The sequence below is a fragment of the Neocloeon triangulifer genome, unplaced genomic scaffold, assembly GCF_031216515.1.
Source record: "Neocloeon triangulifer isolate White Clay Creek 2 clone unplaced genomic scaffold, ASM3121651v1 ptg000012l, whole genome shotgun sequence".
In the NCBI taxonomy this organism is placed as follows: Eukaryota; Metazoa; Arthropoda; class Insecta; order Ephemeroptera; family Baetidae; genus Neocloeon; species Neocloeon triangulifer.
In genome coordinates this window covers 11,868,425-11,896,159 of record NW_026775554.1, presented here as the reverse complement: position 1 = coordinate 11,896,159, position 27,735 = coordinate 11,868,425, and the positions used below count along the sequence as shown (strand labels likewise).

The following is a 27,735-nucleotide window of genomic DNA, read 5'->3' as shown; positions in this document are numbered from 1 at the left end:
AAAAAGAAGAAATATTAATAACCGTCTATTTTCATGTGTAAAATAAAATCAGGAGAAAATTATCCTCACTTAAAAATGATGTTACGATTGTTAAATTTTTTCAAAATGTCTCTTTTAGGACTTGAAAATTGTCACTTGAATTGATTTTATGCAAAACCACTTGTCTCTGTATAGAACCATAAATTATTTCACAAACACACACATATACACACAGTTTGTCATCAAATTAAGAAAATCTCCGGGTAGCTTTGATATGTAAAAAAAAAAATATGTATTTATTATTGTACAAGATAAATGCGTTTGGGTATGTATGATTTCCGCGTTATTATTACTACCGGATAATTAATAATAATTGCAAAAATTGTAACAGTGTATATATTTCAGAGACTATCTTAGGCTGTGATTTCACTGCATTATGGTATAATAATTGAATTGTGTAATAATGCATTCATTCTCATATTCATCGACTAATTGCGAGCATCACACTCACTCACTCATGCATTCATATAAAAAGAAAGAAAAGGGACACGCATTAAATTATATCCACACTACCATAGCATGAATAAACGCGACTTAACATGACAAAAAGCAACAAAAATGGTTAAAAGAAAAAATTGTTTAAAAAGCGGAAAATCAGGAAAATTCTTTCTCTGATCAAAGATCGTCCAGGATGAAATAATAAAAAGATATGACTTTGATTTCCACATTATTTAATTATTATGGTACATAATGAAAATAAAAATGCATAAAAATTAATAAAAATCAAAATCTTTCATTTCATAACAAGTCCCTGATTGAATTTATCAAATGAGATTATGTAAGTGTCAGAAATTATGAAGCCCATAATATTTCAAAAGCTCAACAGATTTATTGAATCTCCTCCTAACTCCAAAACAAATATCTAACTCGCAGCATATTTTGAGAAAAGACCTTTCAATGGTGTGAGAGCCTCCACAACTGTAACCCCAACTCCCCTGGCGAGGGCAGCGACCACATTGTTGGTTGTGTACAGGCGGTGCATTCCGTCCACCCCAAACATCAGGGGCAGATTGTGTCGTTGCCGCTCCTTCTCGTAGTCCAACAATGGTTTCAGTTGTCCTGATAATTAAAATAATAATTATTGCAAAATTCAAAGACAGAAAAATGATTATTTTATTACCGAGTGCTGTTCCATTTTGAGCGCTGGTGGCCAGAATTTCCGTCAGGCACTTGACGTCTCCAAAGCCAAGGTTCACACCCTGACCGGCTAGAGGGTGGATTCTGTGGGCGGCATCTCTGCAATTCAATGGGAATTAGAAAAAAAATATCAATAAAAATACGAAAATGACTAAAATGAGAAACATTGTCATAATGGATTAAAGTATAAAAAAAAAAATCAAAACTGAAATTAATATTTATTATTTTTTCATTGGTGATTATTTTTTACGCTTAACTTATTTTTCAAACAATAATCAAATTCATTATTTACCCAATAAGTGCTGCTCCATGTTTCACGTAGTAAGTAGCGTGTCCGAATCCCAAAGGAAAAGCAGCCCTGCTGCCCACTTCTTCGGACGCGATCGACGGCTGCATTTGCTGCGACCCTGGGCTCGAGGACGAGAAGGGCAGGAGGGAGGCGAGGGCTCTGCCGACGGTGCGTGTCGCGTCCACCACCAACGGGTCTTGCTTGTGCTGCTTCCACTAAAAAAATTAATTTTATAATTGTCACATAGTCCATAAATAAAATTATTTTTGAAGTTTCATATTCAAGCTATTTTTGTAGTAGAATTTCAGGATTGAGGGTTGATTCATGGTGATTTAAGAAAAACAATATCCTGCTCTACATGTTTCGGCTTTGGTTGCTGTGAAATCATTTTGACAAGAATTATGTGGTACAAAAATCAATATTTTTTTTTAAATTATTTTTCACGGAAAATTGTTACTTTGAAAGAAATTTGATTTTAAAAAATATTGATTTTTGTACCACATAATTCTTGTCAAAATGATTTCACATCTCATGAATTATGGCTGCAGCAGGATTCATTGCAGTTATGTAGAGCAGGATATAAACTGTTTTTCTTAAACAATAAACAATTCACAAAACCCATCGAGACTTTAAATTTCACCATATATATTTTTAATACACTTCAGAAATCGAATAATATTAAAAATTAAAATGGATTTGTAAATTAAAATTAATTTAAAAAAGCGTGATGCAGTCATATGTGCAACTCAGATTACTGGGTCAACCCCAGCTGGGTGTTTCTCACTTGAGAGCTTCCACCGCACGCCACTTCCCCTGCTAGATACCACTGACATTGTTTCCATCAGATTTTCCTTCGGAGGTCAGAGGTAAGCAACGCACGGATTCCACAGACAAGTGTTCAACGGATATGGGCACCTGTGATGCGGAGACCACACACATGTTGTTAATATCAAATTCTTTTCCTAGCAATTCATACTCGCAAATCGTGGTCGCGTTTACTGTTTACACTTATTTTTCAATCCTCCTTAGTTTAGGAATAGATATTTGCAACATTTTCTCGAAAATAATTTTAGTTATCAGTTATTTGCTTAAAAAGATTTAAAAATTTCAACCAAAATTTTGTTCATCATGGTATAAAAGGTGTTGTTTGAAGTGAGCGCAGTCGGAAATTAGAGATTGACGTTGGATTTACAAGATTTACTGCGTAATTTGATGGATCAAATTTATTTCTATAAATCTCAAATATAAAATAACTAAAACCGGTTTAGCTTTTCACAATAAATTATGTTTTATGAAATTGAAGAAAAGTTTTAAAATAAAAATTGAAAATAATGACAGAACCTTGTCTGATGCAATTAAGAGCAAAAGAGGCTGATGAGAGACATCATGTCTTGGCCTAGTCCAGTAAAATTCGCCTATTTCAAAATAAAATACGCTTTTAAAACGGAATGCAAAATTAATATTCTTGATTTCAAGGCATCATAATAAATCCTCCAACTCATTCTAGTTTTAATTATTTACTTAATTTATGATTTATAAAATTGAAAGGATTTTTGATAATTTTTTTAATTTGTTTTTAAAAAGTGCAGTCGCATTGCCCCTCAAGTTAGTCATCGCCCTTGGGCGGGTCGTGGGAGGCGCTTCACAGTGGCTTTAGATCAGGGAAGATTCATGGTGGGCGCTGGCGCAGAAGACGCACTGATGGGCCCGTTTTACTCATTAGCCTGCACACACTGTGAGGTCCAGTGGGGACCGTCGCGTGACACTCCATGCAGATTCTATGGGCACTTGCGAGGTTCAGACCGCACGAAATGAGGCCGCCAAAATGCTCCATGCCACTTTACACGACAAATCGTGGCCGCATTTAAATTGCGTGGAATGTTCTAAAAAAATTTAAGTCCCTTCACTCGTTTTATGGTTCTTTCAGGTCCTAGCAGAAACTTTGTAATTTTTATGTTTTAGAAGATTAAAATAATTTTGAAACCAAAATCTTGGGGGTGAGATAATTATGGCAAAAATTTTAATTTTCATGATTTTCCGATCAAACTTGTTCAACGCCACCTAGGACAAGTTTGAACAAGTTACGACATGCTTTGGTCACCTTTATGGCTTTGGTCTTGCCGAGGGAGCGCAAGCGCGTTGAGCAAGCGCGCATCACAGGGTATGATTATTATATAATTATATTTGAACAAAAAAAAACTCATGTAATAAATCAGGGCCGTCTGCGATACTCCTTAAAAATAACACAATATCGAAGATGAACTTACAAAAGCTTCATTGACAGCGTCGACGAAAGACTCGCTTGGCAGCGACAGGACGTGCTTTGCTTTTTCATTCGGCAGGGACCACACAAGTGAACTCATTTCACCGTTCAGCTGAGAAAATCGTTATATTTTTTTATTGGAACTAAAATAACTCATATTGAAGAAGTACTCACCGGAAGAAGAGCGATGGGACCGGTGGGGAGAAACCTCTGCCAGGCCACCACATTGCTTGTTGGCTGGTGACAAATTAGAGACCCATTAAAATAAATCGTTAAAAAAATTCAATCTCACCTCTGATAGTTTTAACGTTGCAACAACACCCATGAAATCGTAATTCCATGAGAGATATTTTCCACCAATTGCTTTCCTCACTTGAGATCCAGCGCCATCAGCTCCAATCTGAAATCATAAAAAATTTTGATTTAAAATATTAATTATATTTGTTTTTAAATTTTGCTCCAGCTTTTTTTTTAAACGGAGTTTTTATTTAATATTACTTTCAAAAAATCTGAAGGCAGCCTTTTAAGATTTGCAAGCGTAAAACTCCGCAAAAACGAATTTTTGGCAACTGCCCTAATTGGTTGCTCCTGGTGTGTCTAGATAGGAAGTGGCAATGCTAAACTTAACAGCCATCGAGCACCCGCTAATTAGATTTCGTAAATACAAACGTGACAAATGTTTAATAAATTGGAAGTGGGTTATTTTTGGATCGGCGAGAACCTGCTGGCGGGGAAAAATCATCGGACGAGGGAAAAAAGTGGCGGCTCCGTGGAGAGGAGCGCCGCGGCAATTGAGGAACAGCGGACGCGGCCTGCCTGTTTCTACTCCAGAGACTTGAAGATAAAGCTACTTGTGAGTTCAGAGGAATGAATAGGGTGGACTCGGGACCAGATGGCTGACAACGCAGACGAAGTATTTTCAGGCGTGAGTTCACAATAGTTTTGTTTTAGCACATTTTTTGAAAGAAAAAAGTTAATTTTTTTGTATAAATATTCACGACATAAATGAAAATGACAAGCTTGCTTACTTTTTTATGATCACAAATTAAAAATTAACTGGATCATCGGTATAATGTTAATGTTTTTAACAATGATAAGAACCAAAAATAATTTCGACAGTAATAAAAAGGAAATCAAGTAAAAACTAGGGCCTCATTTGACCAAGATTTGTCCTTCCAGTGTCAGTTTTAGTTGAGAAATCGCTATAATATTTAGTACAAGATTAATTTTTATGACTAAAAGAGTAATAATTTTCATATTTATTATTGATGGATTTAATGTAATAAATTCCTAATGAGATTTAAAAAAATTTAGGAAAGTGATTTAGTCTAGAAAGAAAAAAATTGTTTAGAGTAAAAAAATAACGGAATGTAAAAACCCACAAAACATAGAGTAATTATATTTATTTGAAAACATACGAAGAGGACAAAAAAACTTAAACTTGCCTATTTTGAAAATTTCTGTAATCAATTCGGTGGCTTTATAATTATTTCCTTAAATTGGTCATCACCATTTCCGCGAACGCCAAAAATACATCTGAATAAGACTATTGAATCCTAACGAGACAGTAATAGGGTATTTTTGTTTGTGAGAGATCAGGGCAGTCCACGGCATAAATCTCGTGCGTTCAAATGCCACTCGCTGTAAACAATGAGCAGCAGCACTTTTGAAATAATAAACAAAAGCTAGGGTGCTGGAAATTTCTCGCCGTGTTCATCATATTTATCTAAACTCTCTTGGAGTTTGTGCGTTTTTGGGCCCGAGCCAAGAATTCGTCCGTTTTTTCCGTCAAAAAATTGACGGCGAGATGGTGTCGAGATGAGAGGCCTTTTGGCCTTTACGGTCGCTTAATACGACACTTAATTTTAACGGGCTTTCTTGGTCGGCTCCAAAACGCCAACTCAATTGATGGCCACTTGCACCAGGAAGACGCATGTCAACGAAAGGGAAATTTCATGTTGATGGGGATGTGTCAAATGTCAATCGCAGTGATAACAAAAAATAATACGAGCAGAAGTGTGAACCAAGCACATTATAAGGAATGTGAAAGTCTAATTATTCTTGCTACATCTTAAATTTTATTTCAATTTTGTTAAAAAAAGAAAAAAAAAATAAATGGCAAAAAAGTGGGAAAAATATGAAAAGAATAAATTAGCTTTTATAGAAGCCAATGTGAAAAACTTGTCCAAAAAAAATTTCAAAAAATTGGAAATTTTAATTTTTTGCACAAACCCAATTGCACGATCTACAAGAACCCAGTCTTTTTCAAATAGGCCAGAAATCTTTTCCTATTATTGTAACTCAATCTTTTGATTTTTAGAAGATTTTTTTTGGAGGGTTATTCACACGTTAGTTGAAATTGCAGTTCCTCAATAAATTTTGTGAACTGCCTTTTTTCAATTAAATCAACATGATTTATTTCCATGAATAAAATCTAGAAATAATGGAATGAAATATTATTATCAATATTATTGATTTCAGAATCGAACAGCTTCAATTACATTATAATTTTATCTTTTTTAATCGATAAATAAAGTTTCTTAGCGAGAAAAAATTAAGAAGTTGTTCATCTATGATTCACGGAATTAAACTTTTATTTTTAGATCGATGATCGTCCAGCAGGATCGGCACAGTCTCTGCACGAATGGGTCATCGCTAGCGGCGGCAGCATTTCATCAGAGGCGAGTGCTGAGACTGCCGAAGACGTTTTGACCAACGACTACCTGTCGACGCGCTTCGAAGACGAGACGCGCCAGCGAAAGCCGTCGAGGGCACCGGTCGAGGTCACCGGACGCGACGGAGTGTGGTCGGCCAACGAGGTGGCCCGCGAGCTGCGCGCCATGGCCGAAGGACTTTGGGACTTGGCCAATCGAGGCGAGGAGAAGAAACTGGTCGAACTGGTGATGCTCAACGGCATCAACTCGCCAGTGGCCCACACGACCCTGCTGATGGCCGCCTGGCACGGCCTCACCGCACTGACCCACAGATTGTTAGCCGAGGGCGCCTCCCCAGCAGCTTGTGACACCAAAGGAAGGTTGGGCATTTTTTAACGACAAAAAAATTTTGCTGTTAATTTAATTTGTAATTTATGTGGTTAAAAAGTGAGAATTGGATTGATATAAAAAAAAGGGGATTTAAAGAAATTACCTTATTAAATACAAAATTAAATTTTTAATTTTAATTATTTAAAAAAAAATTTTTAAATTATTTTGCAATATATACTTATTTTTATCAAGAATTTATTTCACATGAATGTTTTTTTTTATAAACAAAAAATTGAAATTTTTAAATTATTTCCTTCTTTGTGTATTGAGTTTTTTTTTTTAACAAATGACCGAGAGTAAAATCTGTGTTAATAAAATGTTTTTTTTTTAAGGACGCCTCTGCATTTGGCCTGTTGTGCGGGTGCTGACGACTGCGTGTCCCACCTTTTGAAATCAGGTGCGAATGCGTCCGCGTGGGACAGTGGCCGCAAAGCGACCCCTCTCCACTGCGCCGCCGGTGCCCCGAGTCCTGCCAGCGTCAAACTCCTCTTGGAAGCCGGTGCAAGTCCGAACGCGGGCCTCTCAGGTCACAACACAAACCGAAGTGCCCTCCACTTGGCCGTGCAGGCCAGCAGCCCCGAGTGCGTCCAGTTGCTTCTTGAAGCGGGCGCCTCCCCCAACACACCCCAAGTATATAGCGAAAAGGCTTTTAATTTAAAATCAATGTTTTTTGCAGTTGTTTACAGAAACGCCTCTGCACCTGGCAGCAGCTCTTGGGGCTGCGGAATGCATGCGGCTGCTCCTACACAGTGGAGCGGATGTTCGAGTTCAGGTTAGATTTTTATTATATTTACAAAGGCACATTCGATTTATTTGAATCTTATCAAATATTTATTAATCAAAGTCATATAATACTTAATAATACTTATCAGAACTGTATAAATCAAATATTTATATAAACATCTTCAGAAATATGTTATTTATAATAGATTCACAAATTGCTCTTGGATGAGTGTTACGTAATTGTAGAGTAAAGGTAAAAAAAAAGGAAGAAACGTGACAAGTTGTTGTAACAACCAGAGGGAAATGCATTAATTTCTATTCTCACAGTCTTCGCAATAAATTCTTATGAAAATTAAAAACTAATGATTCTTCAGTCGAAGTCCACCGTGCTGGTGATCTCGAGGTCCAAACAGAAAATTGTGTTTTTGAAGAAGTTGCTCCAAACTCTGTTTCGTTCGGACGACCTGCTGCTTTGCTTTTTCTTGGTCTGCACCACCTTCTTTTGCTTCTTCAAGGGCAACGGTTCCTTGAAGGTGTTGTCTGAGTTGGTTTCGACCTTCTCCACTTCCATCTTGCTAATAGCATCAGGACGATTCTCGTCGTTCTCCTCCGGGTCCGGGCAGGTACTGTCCGGCACCACCTCCTTGTTCTCCTTGATGACCTCTTTGTCGAGACCAAGTTGATTCTCGTGCTTTTCCTCCAAGGGCATTTCCTTGTCTCCTGAGGAATTCAGCCCTTCTTCGTCTGTCTCTGTGTCTCGCAAATAATTTTCGTCCTCCTCCTCCTTGTCTACATTTTCCTCAGAGTCGACACCTTTGTTATTCTCCGTCAGGGCCTTGACCCTTTGCTCCAGCTGGGTCAGCAGCTTCTCTCCAATTATCGACGTCTTCTTTTCGTCGTCAGGGTTGTTGAAAAGCCGGACGCTCGGAGCCCAATCCACGTCACAGACCTTTTTGAAATGGGCCGGTTTGCCTGTAATTTTGAAAAATTCGCGACGTCAGTTACACGTTCTGATTGAAAATTGCAGTAATATCGCGAATATTTACCTGAAACGAAGTGATCCTCGCAAATGTCAGTGTTGTCCAGCCTCTTTTGGGTGAGATCGTTCCTTGTGCGGGTGAGAACGGTGATCCATGCCATTCGTCTGCGGGTGGTCAGAAGCTCGTCCTGCGTGCCGCGGTGGGAGATGACGCGGGGGATGCGGAAGAATCGCTTATTTGGGTGCTTGACCTTGTTGTTTCTGCAGTGGCTCACACCACAGCTCCGTGCCATGGCTGCGAATTTCCGTCAAAAAGTTCGGCGATTTAAAAAGCCGGACGTATTTTTCCAACGCGCGTGTTTCTGTTGTCGGGCAGGGGGCCGTATGGGGAGTACACAAAGGAGCACAGTGGAGAGTAAGAAACTATTGTCTTAGTTCTCGCTGAAACTGCCTTGTGAGTTTTAAATTGACCAATTTAAGCTAAAATTAATAAATTTATTGATAATTGTAATTAAAAACCATTCAAACAAAGAACGTTCGGTTACTTTGGTTTCGAAAATTAGCTCCTGAGTTAACTCCCTTCAAGGGAGATCTCGTTTTGACGTGAGAAAAAAAGAGAAGTTACGAGAACAGACGCCTCTCGAGGGCGCGATGGAAGATCACGAAAAAACTTCGTCAAGGGCAGTGGGCGTTTGTTTTTATTAAAAAAAATAATTACGGCGTCTTGGATGTTTTCTGTTTTCTCTCGCAAAAATCGGGAAATTTATTATTGATGTAAAAGAAAAATATATTGAAAATCATCAATCAAAATTACGCAAAATAACTCTTGTTGCATAAAGATGAGAGAGGCTCTCTCTATCATAAAATTAGAGTGTTTGGTGAAAAACGTGTAAAATTGATCTAATTTTCAATATTTATGAACTGATTTACACGTTAAGTTTCTACTAATAAATCTAAATTTTAATAATCATAAGAATTTCGCGTTACATTATTATACATATTTTTATAAGCAATTAGATTTTATCGGATTTTATTATACCTGCAAATTTTTTTATTTAAAATTTTTGTAATTTTAAGGATGATTTTTTCCTCTCTTTCAATTAGAGAAATCATTTCATTAAAAATAAAATAGTTTTTAAAAATGCTATTGAATTTTAATTAAGAAAAATTAAATATCTTCTGAACTCAAGTTTAAAATTCATTTTTTTTCAGTTTTTGTTTTTAAATTTTAAATTTTTTTATTTATTTTTAAAGTGACTCTAGTTTTTGCAAAAATAGGCTCAGCTTGGTTCATTGCAGGTTTATTTAATTTAAACCCTTTGAGCTAAAATTTAAATTTGTATTGACTTATGAATTATGTATTTTTTTGATAGGTAGGTCAAGAGAGAGCAACGTCTCTGCACTTGGCGGCTGAGGACGGAAACGCCGACTGCGCCCGAATGCTGCTGGACGCCGGCGCCAGTCCGCACGCACGCAACGCCAGAGGACAAACGCCGGCGCATTTGGCGGCGCTCGCGCAGTCGGCTGAGACGCTCGAGCTGCTCCTCCAACGCGGAGCCGACCCCAACAGCGAGGACACGGGCGGTCGGACGCCCCTGCACAGCGCCATCGTCAAAGGGTCGCGGTCCTGCGAGTGTGTGCGGCTGCTCGTCGAGCACGGCGCCGACGTCAACCGCGCCGACGCTTACGGCTACACGCCGCTGCACATCGCAGCACTCAGCGAATTCTCACCCTGCGTCGAACTGCTCATCACACACGGTGGGCATGTTACGGCAAGGTAAAAAAAAAAATTGAAACGAAACTTGCAAAAAAGGCTAAATTTAAATACAAAATAATTCATTTGCAATATAGTAAAAAGTAAAAATTAAAAATTGAATTATTGTTTTTTTGATTCATTTAATTAGAATAAATAATTTTTCAAAGAATTTCTAATCAATGTATTATAATAAAGAATATCTCAAGATGTGATTTTTAGCAAAATGTAAAATTTTGTATATAAAATTTCGCAGAACAAAAGGAGGAGTCTCAGCCCTGAGTTTTATGGTACGAAGAACACCAGACGCCTTGCAACGCTTCACCGAGCGTCTTGACGCGAGCATTTCTCTCCACGAACATGAACTGGGTGACGTCGACTGCACCCTGAAGCTGGATTTCAGGGTCCTGGTGCCGAGAACTTGCCATGGAGAGGCGGAACTGCTGCTCTCGTTTGTCGAGTCAGGTCAAAGACACCTGCTGCAACACCCTTTGTGCCAAACGTTCCTCTTCCTCAAGTGGAAGCACATCAGAAAGTTTTTCCTGATCAGCCTTTTGTTCCACGCTCTTTTTGTGGCTCTGCACACCAGCTTTGTCATGTCCGTCTACCTCGAGCCGCCAATTAACAACACCAGAGCTCAATTAGGTTCGTTATTAACTTGAATTTGGTCCAAAATTTTTAATTCCGGTTTTAAAATTCCACCGAAATTTAAGAGCAAAAATTAAGAAAATATATTTTTGCTTGTCATGTTATTAAAAAATTTTCTCATTCAATTCAACTTTTTTAAATCTATAATTATTTTTAATATTTTGTTTGCAGGGAGGGAGATAAAGATTCGAAAACTCAGCGAGCTGCCAGTGTATGTAACCATTTTGGGCTACTTTCTGCTGGTATTCAACATCATCTTGGTGCTCAAGGAGATTTTCCAAATGGCACACGCAAAGTTCCACTACATGAGGCGTTGGGAGAATTGGCTCCAGTGGCTCATCATTGGCACTGTTTTTGCGTGCGTGGAAGCTCTGTGGCTGGAGAAGCCCCGACTGACCTCCTCCTGGCAACACCACATCGCAGCCCTTGGAATTTTCTTCACATGGCTCGAGTTGATGATGCTGGTCGGCAGATTTCCCATGTTTGGACTTTACATCCAGATGCTGACAACTGTGGCGGCCAACTTTGTCAAGTTCCTTCTCGCCTACTGCTGTCTTTTGATAGCCTTTGCGCTGAGCTTCACCCTTCTGTTTCCGCACTATCCAGCTTTTAAGTAAAAATTCTAATTTTACAAATTATTTTTTAAACAAATTTTGAATTTAATATTAGGACTGTGCCACTTGGTTTGCTGAAGACTGTGGTGATGATGATTGGAGAGTTTGAGTACGAGGACATGTTCTTCACCAAAGAATACCCAATTATTTACGAGGGCACCCTCCACATGCTCTTCTTCATTTTCGTCCTGCTGGCAGCTGTGGTTCTCATGAATTTGCTCGTCGGTCTGGCTGTCAGTGACATTCAAGGGCTGCAAAGATCAGCTGGACTGGACAGATTAGTTCGACAAGTAATTTGCTAAAAAAAAATTGTAAAAAAAAAAACTAATAAAATTTCTTTGATAGGCAGAACTAGTTTCGCACATTGAATCGCTGCTCTTTTCCAAACTTTTGAAAATCATCCCAGGCGGAATTCTCACCTTCTGCCACCAAAACGCCCTGTTGGTTGCTTCTAACTACAGGTGGGCCTTTTACATTCGACCCAACGATCCCCGCGAGGCGAGAATTCCAAAGGATTTGATCGAAGGGTGCTACCGCTTGGTGGCAACGAGGAGTCCCAGAAAAAGAAATAAAGACACCATGATGAGGAATAATAGGAATGTTTCCCAGTACAGCACCACTTCCGCACACCACTCTCGAATCGACACGAGTCTGTTGGAGCAAATCCAAATCCAGCTAGGCGTCCTCATGCACAAATCGGAGCAAAGTATCACCGCAGAGGGCAGCTTATCGCAAAGGATAACTAATCTGGCCAACCAGATTGAAAATTTGCGCCAAGAATTGGTTAACAATAAGAGGCAATTGTCAATACCTAATAGTGCGAATGGAACTGTGGTTCCGGACCTAAGTTCTTCCATTTAAAGTTTAGATGAATATCAGAGAAATTTTAAACTTATAAATATAATGCATTTTCAATTCACAATATATAAGCATTTTGAAAGGTACTCACCAAAAGGCTGCAGGTGATTTTTTCTCCTGATGAAAGAGTGACGGTGGGTCTTCCAGACAACTCATCCAAATTACAGGACTCGATTTTTGCCCCATATTTGACAGTGGCTGAGCTGTCAGTAACTCTTTGCGTTACTGCTCCCATCAAGACGTCATTTTCGACGATGTAGGCTATTGGATCGTCCAGCTGAGGATTGTTGAAGTTCAGAACAGCCTCGGAACTTGCCTCCCAAACCTAAAAGTTGAGGGCAATCAATACATTATATATTAGTTGATTTACTAAGCGAATAAATTTTAATTTGCCTGCATTTTTTTGACTGGACAAAATCTGGCAGATTCAATCAATGACCAAGCTCCAATTTCCAACATCAAACCTCTGGTGGCTTCACTCAACGCAGAAACTCTATTGCTGTATTTTGGTGAGATTTGGTATTCTTTAGCAGGTCCTGCCTCTAATAGAAGTATATTTTTGTCTTTGAGCATAGAATTATGAGCTGGAAGTTTAACCAATAATTAGTGATTAAAGTGTAAAAAAATATATATTTTAATTTCGTTTGCAAAACAAAAAATTGCATACCTAATGAACAAGCCATGGTCGTTCCAACCATTCCACCACCAGCAATGACAATGTCATAGTTGCTATTTTGCACGTTTTCCTCGGGTTTTTTTGTAGCTGCACTGCAAAATCCACATCTCTTTGGTCCGGTTGTGGTAATTTTTCCAAGGAAATTCAGTCGCCAACAACGAACAAGCATTTTACAGGCCAAGCTGTCAGTCGTCCTGAAAAAATTTAATATTTAAATCTTCAATTTATAAGAATTGATTTATCTGTTAACAAAATAAAAATTAAATTATCCGTTTAATTAGTTTGATATTTGATACTTTTTGCATTTAAATTTTTGTGTTCATCTTACTTTTATAAATTTTAAATATAATTGAAACTAATAATTATATACGAACCTTTACACAAAAATATATATATGTATTGATCGAATGGACGAAAATTTATCAATTAAATTATGAAATATGTACTTAATTATCTGCTGTTAAACTTGGAGTTTTAAGTTTAATTACATAAAAGTATGTTAATGTTTTGTTTTTCTTCTCTTTTCACATCTGAGTGAAGGAAAAAGATGCCAACTATGGCAAGATAATTTAAAATTGAATTACTGTTATAATCTTCAGAAAATGTAAAAATTCTTTAAATTTAATTAATGTTGTTGTTATAATTAATTTTTTTAGCTAGATTTTTTCAAATTCATTTACTTCTGCAATGATATATTACTGGTTTAATTTTCAAGTTTTGCCAAGTTGGCATTTCTGCAATCTGAAGGGTAAAAAGTAGGTGTGGCTCCACAGGAGAAATAAACATCGACGGCCGGTTTTAATTTATAGCAATTTAATTAAGAGGCCAAATAATAGTTATAAGATGATAAAAAAATGGATTATAACAGAAGCCGAAAGATAAAAATTACTTGAAAGTACGAAGTGCAACGGATGTCGTGAAGAAGATGTTGAAAATACTTTAAATTTCAATTGATAATAGGTACATGCATAGGTCTTTTTCATTGTTATTTGTTCCCTTCCATAATATTACTCGCACCTTTCTTATTGGAAAATTATACAAAATAATTTATTAATTACATTATCTATTTCAGCACAAAAATGCTGCCCGCCATACCACTTCTCGTGCAAGCCGGCATGGCTTTGGTTGCCAGTTATGGAGGTTACTGGTACTACGACCAAAATCTGCGAGACTTGGACGGTGACCTCAACATGCCTATGCTCAAATTCGACCTCAACATCAACATCTTTGGCCAAACAGAGGCACTGAACGCGCTGGTAAAAAAGCTCAATGAAGTTCCATCAGGCTATGGTGCGGACGTGATTGTTTTGTTTGGAGGAGTGGGCGTCGGGAAGACGCTGGCCCTGTCCCTCATTCGGCAGAACTTCTCGCAGCAGCGGGTCATCACCAGTGTAATTCAACAAAATTTAGAGGACCTCTCGCAGTCCCAAGAACTGCACAGAACGCTCAAGTCCAATCTGTGCCGGGTGAAAAATGGATTTGCCCTGGTCACCGTGGACAATGCAGACATCTCGAGCGTCGACCTCTGGCGCTTTGTCAAGGCCGTCGATAACATTTGTTTACAATTCAAGATCAAAGCCAAAGTTGTGATTGGAGCTCAGCTGTTCCGAGAGACCAGCTCTGAAAATGTTCGCGACCTGATTTCGCACTCGTTCAAAAGCGAGGACGAGTACACCAAGTACATCAATGACAAAAACCAGAAGGTCTGCTCGTATTTCAACCGCTGTTCAGCCATCATGTTCAGACCAATTTCTTTAGACACTTTGAAAATGTGCATCAGCGCTTCGGCCAAGACACTCACTAGGATGGACCTTACCGAGAAGCAGATGGGCTATTTGCTGGCGCAGATCACCGAAGTCGGACTCGATTATGTGCCTGGCGGCTGCAAATCGGTCGAAAATTATGTGGCACTGCTGCATGATGGACTCTAAAATATGAACTTTTGCACATAACTTATTCTGACGATAAAGTACACACAGAGAATTGCACTATTAATACCAAAGGCTGATTTTATATAAATGATAATACGTAAAGCACAATTTGTAAATTCATTAAATTATTTTACTTGTTTTAGACGTTTTGCAGATTAAAATTTTTTGAATTACTTTTCTTTGTGAGTTTTGGTTAATGAAATGCTTGGTTCAGTTTATAATAATGAATCTGAAAATATAATTAATTGTGCGGATATTAAGTTTGATTCAAACTTTTGGAAACTGAACTTCAGTATTTATTATTATTATTTTTTTTTTTGAAAGCTTAGCAAATAAGCTTAAAATTGTTGACCTCTGTTTTTAAAGTCTTTTTTTGCCAAATTTGGTGAGTCATTAAAATTTGAACTGAATAAATGATAGAATTTAAAATATTCTTTCATAATTGTTTATTTAACAACCCCCTCTTCCATAAAAAATTGTTTCACTCAAATCCAACAAAGAGATGATCTGATAGAAAGAAACGTAGTGTACAGTTTGCGGCTTTTCTTGTTATTGTATTTAGGGTCAATGTAATTGGTAACGGAAATAAGATATGCGTTATCAATAAAACGCATAACCATAATATTTTTCTTGGTCATAAACTTCCGCCACTTACGGATTGGCAAACTGAACTTATACTTTATGCAAGGCTTGCAACGAGTCTGTGCACGATGTCGACTGAAGAAGAAAACACCGTCGATGGACAAATTTTGTCAATGTCTTCGTCCACACTAATGCCCAACAGGGTTTCACAGGCAGATTTAATGGCCCAAATGTATCCCAGCGTCCACAAAGCAGTTAAAGAGGCGGCCGAGAAATGTTTGCAGCATCCCGCGATTCGGAGTCGCGTCACCAGCTCGATTTGGGAAATTGATAAGTATGCAACAAAAGTTTTTTTTAAATAACAATAAAAATGATCGCTGCACTCTTAACAGTTTCAATCCGCCTCAGCTATTTTCGGTACGTCACTTATACTAATTGCATAAAATTGGCATTAAATATTTTTCATAAGGCTGACCAGTCAAAATGCGTCATCCTCACTGTCACTGTTTTGAATGGAACAAATATCACCAATGGGAAACTGCATGACATAGGTTCAATTTAAACAAAATTAATAAATCATAACCTGATTCTCTTCAATAATACACCTTAACTAAATGTGCAGTTGACACACCTGATCCTTACGTCACATTGAGATTGACGGGAACTCCTAATCGCTACAAAAAAACAAAATGCATTTCTGATTCGAAATTTCCTGTTTGGAATAAGCAATTCAAGTTCTTGCTTCCGGAGGACACAAGCGACCGCGAGTTTTGTCTGTGTAAGCATAAAAGCATTTAGAAAATGTCTATATGCAACCTGCTTTGCATCATAATGGGGTTTTCCTATGCATATTTTTTTGTAATTGATGCAATTTTTAGTGGTTGGATTGTCGGAATATGACGACCTGATTGACGACAAAATTGGAACGTACAAAGTTGATTTAAATCATCTTGATCTGGTGTATGGAGAGGAACAGTTTTTAAGAGCAAATTTTGAAAACGTAACATAATTTATAAAATAAATTTATTTTTGAAAATAAATTTACGTTAACATTATAGGGTTCTGTGGTCAATTTGTCAATCCGCAAGGATCTGGAGTACTTATATCAGATTTTAATTAAAAGAAAAAAATTAATATTCAGCTTTCCAGCTCATCTGGGCCAGACTTGCGTTACAATTTGGCTTTGTGCGACGACGAAAAACAGTTTCTTCAACAAAGAAGGGAGCGCGTGTACATGGCAATGCGCAAACTGCTTGGTGACGAAAATGGGCCGATGACCTCTAAAGAGGCAAATAGATTATCGAATAGAGTGGAGGATATTCACGGCGAATTTCTCTCATAATTAATATTTTATTAATTTTCAGGATTTTATTTTTTAAATCTTATAGTCAATATTTTTTTTGAACGAGCAGGTTCCCGTAATAGGGTTGTTGGGTTCTGGAGGTGGATTCAGAGCAATGGTTGGTTTAAGTGGAGTTTTTTCTGCCCTGCACGACTTGGGGATTTTAGATTGCGTTGCCTATGCCGCTGGCCTTTCTGGCTCTACTTGGTATTTGCAAAATTTGAATCACTCTAGAACAATTTTTTTTTTATTGAAAAAATATTTAACAGGTACCTCTCGTTCCTATACTCGCATCCTGACTTCCCTGAAAAAGCACCAAGCAGTTTCAAAGAGGAACTGAGAGAGGTAGTCAACCAAAGGTGGCTTTGGATTCTGACAAAAGGGGCTGTTGGTTACCTTTGGCAATTGCGAGAAAAGGTGCGAATGACGGTTGAATAATATAAAAAAAATCCAATCCCACTTATAGGCCAAATCAGGACAACCAGTGTCTCTCACTGATTTGTTTGGACACATTATTGGGGACACAATTTTAAAAGACAGGAAATATTTACTGCTCTCAAGCCAAAAAGAAGTTCTTGCTGATGGAAAAGTACCTATGCCGCTTTACACGTGCCTCAACGTGTTGAATAACGTTCAGGCAAACGTTTACCAGGCAAGGAGTTAATATTAATTTTATAATTCTCCATTAATATTAACTTATAAATTCCAAGGACTGGGTGGAGTTCAGTCCTTACGAGATAGGAATTCCAAAGTACGGCACTTTTATGAAAACGCAGGACTTTGGAAATAAGTTCTACGTAGGAAAAATTATACGGCGTTTTCCTGAGGTGCCGCTCCACTTCCTTCAGGTAGAATAAATTTTTTTGAAGTAAGAATGTTAAGCTAAATAAAAATTTAGGGAGTCTGGGGTAGTGGTTTTTGCATTTTGATCAAGCGATTTTTCACCTCTTGGGGTGACCTGGAAAAGACGGTGTCCACGTTCGATTCCGGGAGAAAAGATTGCGAAATAGAGATAGATGGCTTTGTCAACGGTATATATCCTATTTTATTAATTTGAAATTCAGTTTACCACAAATTTTATTACTTAAAAGAGTCTGAGCTGTTTGCTGATGATAGTGACAGTGAGTACAGTACCGATTCAGACGAGACTGACGAGGTTTTTGATGACGACGAAGAAGGCATCCAGCTGGACACGGCGCGCGTGGTAAACAAAGAAAAGAAAAGGAAGGGTAGTTTTTTTGGGTTTTTCAAGAGAATATTGAAATCCCTGCTCGCGGACAGCAAACTGCTGGATAGACGCAAATCTCGCGCCGGCCTAGTTTTCAACCCTCTGAGGGGTTTGAAGCCGCAGGCCACTATTCCAGTTTCCCCCGTCTCACCACCAACTCCACAAGATAGTAATATTAATTTTGCTTTTAATACATTGATTAAACATTAATAAATGCAGCGAGAGACTTTAAGGGATTTTACTATCACACTGAATACTCGGCCAAAAAGATGCTGATGGTGGACGCAGGACTGAATTTCAACATCCCCTTTCCAGCGCTTCTAAGACCGCAACGTGGTGTTGAATTGTACTTGAGTTTTGATTTCACTCATCGCGATAAGGATGATGCGCCTCCATTTGAGGTTCATTCCTGACTACTATTTTTGTTATTGCTTCATTAAAAATTAAATAATTTAGGAGCTCAAGTGTTCCGAACAATGGGCCAAACTAAACCAGCTGCCCTTTCCGCCGATAATGCATCTGGCAGAATTTTACGAAAAAGAGGAGATGCGTGAATTTTACGTTTTTGAAGACCTACAGGACCCCAACTGCCCCACAATCCTGCACTTTGTCTTGTGCAACAAGCAGTTCAGACATTTCAAAGCACCAGGTAAAAATTAAAAAAAGTGCTTGCTGTTTAAAATAAATTTATAAATTTTATAGATGTGCCTAGGGAAAATAAAAGCGAGGACAAGTACGCCGACTTTTCAATTTTTGAAGATCCGTCTGATCCATACTCAACAACAAACTTCCACTATACCTCTGAGCAGTTCAATCGACTGCACGATCTGATGGAATTCAACGTGCGCCTCGCATCGGAAGAGATTAAAATGCAAATTAAAGCCGCGATTGATAGAAAGAAAAAATTGCAATCGCAAACGTCATCAACTGAAGAGTTTAGCGCTGGCGGGTCGATTGGGCGAGAGCGCGAGGAAGAAGAAATTCCTAGCGTTTTCAAACTAGATCCAATCAAAAAAATTTTGCCTGGTGTAAAGGGAACTAAACTCCCTTCCAAAAAGAATAATGAAACTGCAGAAAAGTAGTTCATTACTAATTTAAATTTCCCATTCAAATTGTTTAATATAATTTAAATTTTAAGGAACTGTGTAAGCAATAAAATGTTTATTTTGTATCTGACTATTGATTAAGTTTTCAATAAATGTATAGAAAAAAAATTAATTATGCTTAGTTAAATAATTTTAAAATAAATATTAGGATTAGAAATTATCACTCTCTTATTTTTATTTTAAACAATAAAACTAGCTTAACAATGCAGTAATTAGCATAATGGAGAGTAAGAAAGAGCTAAAGAAAGCGTGGTTAAATGCGGTCATTCAAATCTCCATTTTAGGATAATATTTGAAGAAATATTCTTTTTAGATAGTTGACGTCAAAAGATATTGTCTACGTTTTCTTGAATCTATCAAAATTTCTAGAAAAAAATAACAATAAGTTTAGCTCATTTTCTGCATAACCGGCAGTTATTAACCGCCTATTACTGACATTTAAGTAAGGTTTAAGTAAAGTGAGAATTCAAATAATTATGATAATCTTAATGAGGAATTATATATTATTTGTGATTATTTGTTTTCTTGCAGTTTCCATTCTGTCCAGTACGAGGCAAGAATATTACTATATTTGTAATTGCTTTTTATTCTTATCATCGCTTAATACATTGAAATATATAGGTAAATCCTTCTCGATCCGCCACAATACTCACAGTAACTGTGGTTGACGGAAAAAATATTACCAATGGATGGATGCATGACATGGGCAAAATTCATCACATTTTCAATTAAGATAATTTGAGTTAATATGAAAATCAACAAAAGTTGATGTGCCTGAACCTTATGTTGTGTTTGAGATAAAGGGAACTCCGAACGGGCCAAAAAAGACAAATTACGTCTTGGATTAAAAAAAACCCCGTAAAAAATTTTAATACAATTTATGAATGTAAACAAAATTAAATTAGTTCATATTAGTTATCATGTAGGTGTACCAAGAAGGTTTCAAAGTGAAAAATGCTTTGCCAATTTCTCTATATTTGAGGACCCCAGCAAACCCTACTCAAAATTTAAATTCCAATATACTGCCGAACAGTTCAATCAGCTGCACGATTTGATGAAATTTAACGTGCGTGACGCAGCGGACGAAATAAAGAAGCAGATAAATTTCGCGGTTGATCAGAAGAAGAAATTGCGGCCGCTTAAATTAGCAAGAAAAATGTCTGAACTGACCTCCGTTCGCGAATTTGAAAGTAGAAATAAGTTATCAACTGGGGATTGATGGAGCAAAAATTACCAAATGTATTTATCAAGCAGTAAACTGAGCGGTAATTTCGATTTTTACGACTTCTTGCTTAGCCGGAGTAACTTTTTAAAGTTTAAATTTTAGCAGTTAAAAATGTATATATTACATCCTTTCATTTTATATATTTTAACGCTCAACTGGTTCATTGGCATTTAAAATCAGCAAACTTATATACGGTTGATTTGATTCTCCATCTATGACTCTTTTTTGTTAATAATTTTATTAATTTTTTTTTAGCTTGTGGTATTTAACTTGTTATGGTTGTAGCCATTCTCGTCAACTTACCTAAAAATTAAAATATTTGAATTTTCTTTATGCGTTGTTTATAAATAATAAATTTATATTTGAACGGAACTTTCCGAGTTTACCAAATTTTCCCAAAATCAATTCGAAATCACCTACAAGCTCAAAAAGTAAAATGGCGATTATTGATATTTAAATTGAGCTTTCTGAGATTGTTTGCAGGGAATAATAACTATTTTCTATCAAGAGAATATGTATTGTTGCATAAAACAAATTACACGGGAAATGCAGGCACCCAAGTCGCCAGCTTTTTTCTGCTTGGTAACAAGTCATCCTATTTGGTGTAGTTTATATACCCCCGCAAGCATTTGCAGCCAAATCACAATTTCTCCTCCTCAGAGGTGTCGACAACCGTTTTTCTGTGAGCATTTTATGCAGTCACGTTTTCCTCGCGAGAGTTCATTAAGCCTGTGATTAATATAGTTTATGCCATGAGGCCTAGCCCAGCAGCTGATTGGCTTCCAATGGAATAATAACTTTTACCATCTGACCGGCGGCGTCTGATCGTGCGGAATGATCGAGTGATATCAAAAGCATCTCGCTTCCGTGGGAATGACCCTTTTAACCCTTTGGCCAATTCACTTTTTTGGATCACGTGAAGCGCCGAGAGCGAGATTTCGCTGCTTTGGGTCAAATTTTTATGTCTTTTTATATTTTGCTTGTGATTTCGCAGTTAAATTTTAGCACACGTTTCCGCTCAGTGCTGCTGTTTGACTTTACAGGGCGGATAATATGTGTCGCTTTCATCAGGCCATGTGTTGATAAACATTTACGTTGATCAACTGCATACATTATATGACGATGACTTTGCTGGACGGGCGCTATGTAATTTAGTTTCAAATTTTCGAAAGTCACGTTTTTAGGATCGAGTGCATCTTGTGCAATGATATGGTCCCTCATGATAATTGACAATTGGGGAGTACAATGTGATAGAAAATTATACGTAAATCATTTAAAAAAATAAATGATGAATTAAAATTTAACTATTATAATAAAAATCCCAGAGTGAATTCAGTGATTTTTTTTTTAAATTTTATTGATATGAAATACCGTGTAATTTACCATTCAGTAAGTGAGAAGTTTTAAATATGTAAATTGAAAAAATTTACTTTAAATTTTTCCAAATCCTAACTAAAATTAGTATGCAATTTTATTAAAATTTGGATTTTATTAAGATTTGTGCAAAAAATTGGCATTAAAAAATATAGCTGGTCCATGGAAATGATAAAAAAAGTCTTTTTAATTTTAAAACTAAAAAAAAATTAATTACTTTGAACGGAATGACTCCTGCGCTGCCGGCGAAAGTGAGGCAATTTAGCCAGTGCTACTGTTACATTTTTTTTGTAAACCAACCAGGCCAGCTCATTATGTAGAGCCAACAATGATACTGAACAATAAAGGTCCCAAATGTGTGTGGCGGTGGCAATAACCAAATGAAGCAAGAAAATAATAATACAAAATGTGGTTGATTTCACTTTCTTTCTTGTACCATCCGAAGGCAGATGTGATATATCAACGCGACGTGAGCAGAGAAAACAAGAAATCACACACATGAACTAATTATATAAATTTCTCTCATTGTTAACTGCGCTCGTCTTCGTCGTCATGAGGCACGACTGGTGCTAGTTACCGCGCAGATTAATAAATTTTTAATTGTCAGCGAACGCCTCGGCAGTCACGCCGATATTATACAGGCAATCTATTTTTGAAACAGCACCCGTCGAATCACTTTTTCTGCGATAAAAAGCGGTTTTCACCGACTTCCTTCCTCTCTCCGTCGTGTATGTCTTATTGCCATTTAAATGCAAAGTGAGAGGGAGTTATTAGTTCATTTTTTTTGTCGGACAACCACACCTCTCTCGCGAGATGCCCGCAGGAGAGGTGAGCTGAAGACTGGCAGGCGTATAAATAGTCGGCATGGCTCCTACCACCGCATCATTCCTCTCTCGATCGACCAACACTCGCTACCAGTACACACAGTCATGGCTGCACTTAAGGTGAAAACCACGATTTGCTCTCTTTTGGCTGCCGAGCCAAAAGATAGAAAGCTTTGCTCGCTCGTGCGGATCGTTTTAACTTTAAATTTTACTTCGGCAGGTTGTCGTCCTCCTTGTGGTCCTGGTGGCCGCCGTTTCAGCCCAGGAAGGATATGGACATGGACACGATGATTACCATGTGAGTATTGCATAGATCAGGGCGAATAAAAAAAAAACAGCAAATGGAAATCAGTTTTAAATTAAAAAAGCTCAATTTTTAAATTTTTTTTATTAAAGTTTGAGATTTACAATTTTAAATAAAGTAATTAGAGTTTGGAATAGGTTTGTCCTCGATAAAGATTTATTTAATGAGGACGAGGCTATTCTTTTTCACTTTAAAAAGTATATAATACTTCAATTTTACTTGTAAATAAGAATTAAAGTTCGTATTTTTTGTTGAAATAAATATAATTAAATATTTTCAGTTAATAAATTTTAGTTATTCTAAGTTTTAATCAATATATTGCTACAAACATTTCAGGCGCACCCTCAGTACAAGTTTGAGTATGGAGTCCACGACTCGCACACCAAGGACATCAAGCAGCAGAGCGAGCACCGCGACGGAGGCCACACCGACTCCGAGTATCAGGTGCTCGAGGCTGACGGCAAAAACACCCGCCACGTGAAGATCACCGTCGACTCTCAGCCCATCCACGGACACCACGGTTAATCAAATCGTTCCTCATCCCGATCCAATCGACCTCCTCCTATCGTTTAACGACATCGGACTAAATGTTAAGTTTGAACTTTATTGTGATTTTTCTAATTAGGAAATAAATGTTTTTTTAAGAAAACTCACCCTCTTTCATTTTCACGATCGTATAAAAAAATAATTAAGATTAAATTTAACTTTTTTGAAGAGGAATCCTGGAGATTTCAAAATATTTAAAATAAAACGGCTGTGCATGCGTTTGTTATTTGTTTAGAATAACAGTTTGAACAAAAGTTTTAACTAAATACTAGGCAATCGAGCTCATAACAAGTCTCAGGATTGGTAGAATCTTTGATTAAAATTCAGTTTTTGTCTTAATTAATTATAAAACTACTTTAATGCTAATTTAAGTTTTCTGCGGTAGACGAGCGTAATTATTTCGGCGGCAAGTCCGAGTGTAAATATTTAATGTGCGTGGCGACATTTGACACGCATACTTCCACCCTTCACTTTGCGCCGCAGCCCTTTTCCAAGCGGGGCAGATAGCCGGCTCGCTTCACCAACAACAATTAGCGCTAATGGACCGGATGGCAAGGGTGCTTAGTTAGTTGGCTTATAAATAAAACACATGCAGCCGACCGCCCTTTCACTCATCCGCGGTATGGAACAGAAATTTAATACAAAACTCTAGCGAAAGTGAGAAAGCTGATAATAAAGAGCTCAATTTATTGCGAATTCAGCAATAAAGTGAATAAATTTTAGGATCCGTGCAAATTGTAACCATAAAATTCTGAAATAGTGTAGATTTTATAAGAATCACTTAAATGTTTTGGTGATTTTACAAAAAAAAAAAAATCCATAATTCCTATAAAGTATTATAAAAATTGATTCAAAATTGAAAATTCCAGGAAATATAAGATGTTTCCGTGTCCTTTCGTAAATCTCCATTGTAGAATTGATGTCAAACTCTTCCTAGCTCATGATTTTTCTGCTCTTCTACAATTTCCCCAAAAGATCAAAGGAACGGTTCTGACAACAGCAATTATTTGAAGCGCGACCGCAAGAGAAACACAGCCGCAAAACGCCGGACAGAGGACCCTTATTTGCATGCCCCTTTGCACCTCAATAACGAGAGAGACTCGCCAATAAAACTACTCTGCAGTCGACCATTGCCGCAACAAAGTGATGACGAGTGGAGTGGGTGCTCTTTTCGTGCGACAAATATAAAACAAATTGCGAAACTCGAGAGCCGCAGAGACGTGCGTGTGCGGTCATTATTTTCCACTTTCATCTCAGAATTTACAAAATAATGAACATTGTAGGATGCTGATTCTTTAAAAAAAAGAACACAAAAAAGGGACGATAACGTTTTGCTGACCACCAACCCACATATATAAACTTTCTCTCACAATTAAAAAAAATCCACTCATGAAGAATTAGTACAAGTAAACCGCATAAGCTAATAACATAAAGAAAGATTTTATGTTCTTAAAATATCCTCAGTAAAAAGTATTTTTGTGTGTGAAATTCTGAAATTGTAATTAATCTAGTGATTTGATTATTTTAAGATATTAGTTTTCTTAAGTGAATTAATAAATTTAAAAGTAAAAATTATAATATTGAACTAGTAATCATCATTATATATGTAGAAAGTTTAGTTGCAGGAATTTGTGATTTTATTATTTTTTTCGAAAGTGTTAATGTGTTAATCGCTTTCTTATGAGCAGCTGCTCTGTGCCGACAAATCAATAAAACGGGGAATCTTTTAATAAGCTGCTGGCGCTCGTCTCTCCATCTCTTTCTCTCTCTCGAATGTCCCTACGGCCGCGTATATGTTATTTGCTCACGGCGGCTAATCCGCGTGTTCTGTGCTGCCTAGGTTAATACCTCCGAGCAGAAATAATCCACGCGCACACACTTTCAGTGAGCTGGCGCAAGTCCACATTGATAGAACATAAATCAAATCCCTCGAGATCTTCTTTGGACGTGGATATAATTGGAGTTGCCAGCAGCCACAAAGGCTTCCTGCGAATTGTATTTTGCCCATCTTAAGTAATCCGTCCCAGCTTATACTTTCTTTTTCAGTCAGCGCGGCAAAACCCGAAAATGTTCATCCACCAAAAAGAGACGCTTAATATATACCCAGTACCGTCTCGCAGAGTAAAAAAAAATTAATTTAGCAATAATGAATATTAAAAATTAAGTTTATAAAGACTTTTAACGTCTTGTTTCTCATTATTATTATAAGTAATTCTAAATTTCGTTACTAATTCAAAAGGTGAAACTGCTCATAAATTAGTTTAAAAAAATGCCATAATTTTCTTTTCCTATAATACAGATATTTTTCACTGCAAGAAGTAAGAATGATTTTCTATTCTTAAGTTTAAAAATATTTTAATAATTTCTCAACAAAAATGTTTTAGGAACGGTAAAATTCCTGAAGATTTTCAATTTTGCCCTTTAAATTTGCAGAGCTGGTTTGTTGTTGTTTAGGATTATTTATATACTTGCGGGTTCATACAATAAACCAATAAAATGGAAATTGACAATGAATTGGGAATGGAATGACTGCAAAATATGTGCGATTATGAAAAAGGCAACGAAATGGAATGGGTTTAAGCATTGGAAAAGAAGTGGAACCATTCCATATTTAATTAGACCCCTCTGGTTCAGAACTAGTTCCGAAAAGGTGCAGAACTGGTGTAGATCTGATGCAGAAATGCTGAACCGGTTCTGCACCAATTCTGTACCATTTTTGCACGAGATCTGCAATAATTCTAAATTTGATAAATTTTGATACGAAAAAGTTTTAAAATCCTGATCTTGATTTATGAAAAAAAAATCATTTCAAAAGCACGTTTTTGAAAATTTCTCCTATTGCTAAAGCAACATGGGTTTTATTTCATTTAAATGAAATCTATCAACAATATTGTTATGTTTAGAAAAATCAAAATAATTAAATGGTATAATAAAAATAATTATTACAATAAAATGCAACATTATTATCCCTAAACTGTTTCGTTCAAATTTTGCTATGTCTTTATTTTAATTTCCCGTAGAATAATTCACAAGCACTTAACGGCTCACCAGATCTGTTAATTACATCATGTCCCTCGTGCCAAACAGTGGTCGAGCATCATCAGGGGTGAGATTGTGTGTGTGCCTATTAGCCGGAGTCACTCTATATTTAACGCACGCGGGCAGGGCGATTAGCCGAATCAAGTTTCGCGCTTCGAGTCGCCGTCGAGTGGTTGTTCGCATTTGCATGTTGATGGGAATATTAGCCGAATATTTTCAGCCCCGAGGAGGCAAACACATTTATCCACGCACGATCCGAAAAACACCCCTGCTCTCGGCCGCACCCCCACGCACCCATCTGGCGTGTTAGTTTGCATATAGACTGTGCAAGAACTTCAATATGTGACCTCTTACGCTCAAGTAGCTGCCGCGCCGAAATTGCTCTCTCACTGCACCGACTATAAACTCTCTCTGCGAAAATTCACTTTCTTGCCGGTTCGATGGGGACACACGCCGCCGAGCGCAAATCGAATTCGCAGCCAATTTGGAGTAAAGGCGAGAAGACAGCCACTTTTGCCGAACAATAACGTTTGCCAAGTTCAATCTCATCACTTGTAATGTCGATTCGCCAGACCAAGGACATATCTTAAAAATCATACATAATTATATATATGTATAAAGTGTGGCCATATATATTGCAAAAATTTATTTACTTTACTTTTAAGATTTATAAAATTAAAATCAGATTTTATTAGAATTAACACAATTTAACAGCCATCAAAAATTGACAGCACCATTACAATACATTTTTTTAAATTATTTGTCCAATTTGATTTTAATCAAAAATTAATTTTAACAATAATATTAATATTTAAATTTATATGTTGTTTAAATTTGGGATTTTAAAGCTATTTGAAATGCTAATAATATGTTAAAATTAATGAAATAATATGAATTTGTTATTATAAAAAATTATGATTTTTAATTTACATTATTTTGAAACGTAAATGTTTTACTAACAGTGATTAAAATTAATTATAGCTTTTCCAAGTGAAATTAATTTAAATGCTTTTTCTTAAAACAGAATGAAGCTCTAGATTACTTAATTAAAAAACGATTGACTTACATTATATTGTCGTAGAACAGGTGATCTGCCTGCAGGCGTTGATTTGATTTTCTTCAGAACATATTCACACAATCAACTTAAAAAATCCACTGAGCCATGATCCATCCATGGAGATGAACGGATGCAGCGCGACTGCAGAACTATG

At 37.0% G+C, this 27,735-nt stretch overlaps 6 protein-coding genes across 7 annotated transcripts; 4 read left to right on the top strand and 2 right to left on the bottom strand.

Moving 5' to 3' along the window:
* Nucleotides 1-706: 706 nt before the first annotated feature.
* Nucleotides 707-27,735, bottom strand: LOC132196650 (ubiquinone biosynthesis monooxygenase COQ6, mitochondrial). 2 transcript variants are annotated; one of them, XM_059619442.1, is made up of 10 exons: nt 27,591-27,735; nt 13,015-13,217; nt 12,741-12,931; nt 12,439-12,672; nt 4,021-4,128; nt 3,903-3,965; nt 3,733-3,840; nt 1,469-1,680; nt 1,160-1,275; nt 707-1,098 (listed from the first exon to the last, which is right to left on the bottom strand). In XM_059619442.1, coding segments are annotated over exons 1-10 (1,434 nt in total). In that variant the 5' UTR covers nt 27,593-27,735; the 3' UTR covers nt 707-901. The 2 variants fall into 2 exon arrangements, with proteins under 2 accessions (XP_059475425.1, XP_059475426.1); XM_059619443.1 differs by lacking the exon at nt 27,591-27,735 and adding an exon at nt 13,398-13,551 and having other exon boundaries at nt 709-1,098.
* LOC132196649 (transient receptor potential channel pyrexia-like) lies at nt 4,504-12,750 on the top strand. The gene is made up of 9 exons (XM_059619441.1): nt 4,504-4,653; nt 6,332-6,762; nt 7,105-7,402; nt 7,449-7,544; nt 9,848-10,251; nt 10,484-10,872; nt 11,047-11,488; nt 11,545-11,779; nt 11,835-12,750. The coding sequence occupies exons 1-9, from the start codon at nt 4,621-4,623 to the stop codon at nt 12,348-12,350; spliced, it is 2,844 nt and encodes a 947-aa protein (XP_059475424.1). The 5' UTR covers nt 4,504-4,620; the 3' UTR covers nt 12,351-12,750.
* LOC132196651 (uncharacterized) lies at nt 7,587-8,880 on the bottom strand. Its single transcript, XM_059619444.1, has 2 exons — nt 8,542-8,880; nt 7,587-8,467 (listed from the first exon to the last, which is right to left on the bottom strand). Exons 1-2 carry the CDS (start codon nt 8,765-8,767, stop codon nt 7,866-7,868), a joined length of 828 nt encoding a protein of 275 aa, XP_059475427.1. The 5' UTR covers nt 8,768-8,880; the 3' UTR covers nt 7,587-7,865.
* Nucleotides 13,790-15,371, top strand: LOC132197029 (uncharacterized). Its single transcript, XM_059620056.1, has 2 exons — nt 13,790-13,983; nt 14,096-15,371. The coding sequence occupies exon 2, from the start codon at nt 14,103-14,105 to the stop codon at nt 14,952-14,954; it is 852 nt and encodes a 283-aa protein (XP_059476039.1). The 5' UTR covers nt 13,790-13,983; nt 14,096-14,102; the 3' UTR covers nt 14,955-15,371.
* LOC132196736 (cytosolic phospholipase A2-like) lies at nt 15,599-19,282 on the top strand. Its single transcript, XM_059619577.1, has 16 exons — nt 15,599-15,870; nt 15,929-15,953; nt 16,006-16,087; nt 16,159-16,314; nt 16,415-16,536; nt 16,595-16,632; nt 16,686-16,824; nt 16,949-17,085; nt 17,148-17,295; nt 17,345-17,530; nt 17,589-17,726; nt 17,777-17,909; nt 17,970-18,275; nt 18,326-18,507; nt 18,563-18,755; nt 18,809-19,282. The coding sequence occupies exons 1-16, from the start codon at nt 15,665-15,667 to the stop codon at nt 19,186-19,188; spliced, it is 2,571 nt and encodes an 856-aa protein (XP_059475560.1). The 5' UTR covers nt 15,599-15,664; the 3' UTR covers nt 19,189-19,282.
* On the top strand, nt 22,671-23,588 carry LOC132197350 (cuticle protein 19-like). The gene is made up of 3 exons (XM_059620596.1): nt 22,671-22,755; nt 22,856-22,933; nt 23,276-23,588. The coding sequence occupies exons 1-3, from the start codon at nt 22,741-22,743 to the stop codon at nt 23,462-23,464; spliced, it is 282 nt and encodes a 93-aa protein (XP_059476579.1). The 5' UTR covers nt 22,671-22,740; the 3' UTR covers nt 23,465-23,588.

Coding starts and splice junctions, on each gene's coding strand:
- LOC132196649 (XM_059619441.1), top strand. CDS start 4,621: ATGGCTGACAACGCAGACGAAGTATTTTCAGGC. Junction 11,489..11,544: donor CCGCACTATCCAGCTTTTAA/GTAAAAATTCTA, acceptor ATTTAATATTAG/GACTGTGCCACTTGGTTTGC. Junction 11,780..11,834: donor TGGACAGATTAGTTCGACAA/GTAATTTGCTAA, acceptor TTTCTTTGATAG/GCAGAACTAGTTTCGCACAT.
- LOC132196651 (XM_059619444.1), bottom strand. CDS start 8,767: ATGGCACGGAGCTGTGGTGTGAGCCACTGCAGAAACAACAAGGTCAAG. Junction 8,468..8,541: donor CGAGGATCACTTCGTTTCAG/GTAAATATTCGC, acceptor TCAAAATTACAG/GCAAACCGGCCCATTTCAAA.
- LOC132197029 (XM_059620056.1), top strand. CDS start 14,103: ATGCTGCCCGCCATACCACTTCTCGTGCAAGCCGGCATGGCTTTGGTT.
- LOC132196736 (XM_059619577.1), top strand. CDS start 15,665: ATGTCGACTGAAGAAGAAAACACCGTCGATGGACAAATTTTGTCAATG. Junction 16,537..16,594: donor TAAGAGCAAATTTTGAAAAC/GTAACATAATTT, acceptor TTAACATTATAG/GGTTCTGTGGTCAATTTGTC. Junction 18,276..18,325: donor ACCACCAACTCCACAAGATA/GTAATATTAATT, acceptor TAATAAATGCAG/CGAGAGACTTTAAGGGATTT.
- LOC132197350 (XM_059620596.1), top strand. Junction 22,934..23,275: donor ATGGACACGATGATTACCAT/GTGAGTATTGCA, acceptor CAAACATTTCAG/GCGCACCCTCAGTACAAGTT.
- LOC132196650 (XM_059619442.1), bottom strand. Junction 12,932..13,014: donor GACCATGGCTTGTTCATTAG/GTATGCAATTTT, acceptor TTAAACTTCCAG/CTCATAATTCTATGCTCAAA. Junction 12,673..12,740: donor GTCCAGTCAAAAAAATGCAG/GCAAATTAAAAT, acceptor CTCAACTTTTAG/GTTTGGGAGGCAAGTTCCGA.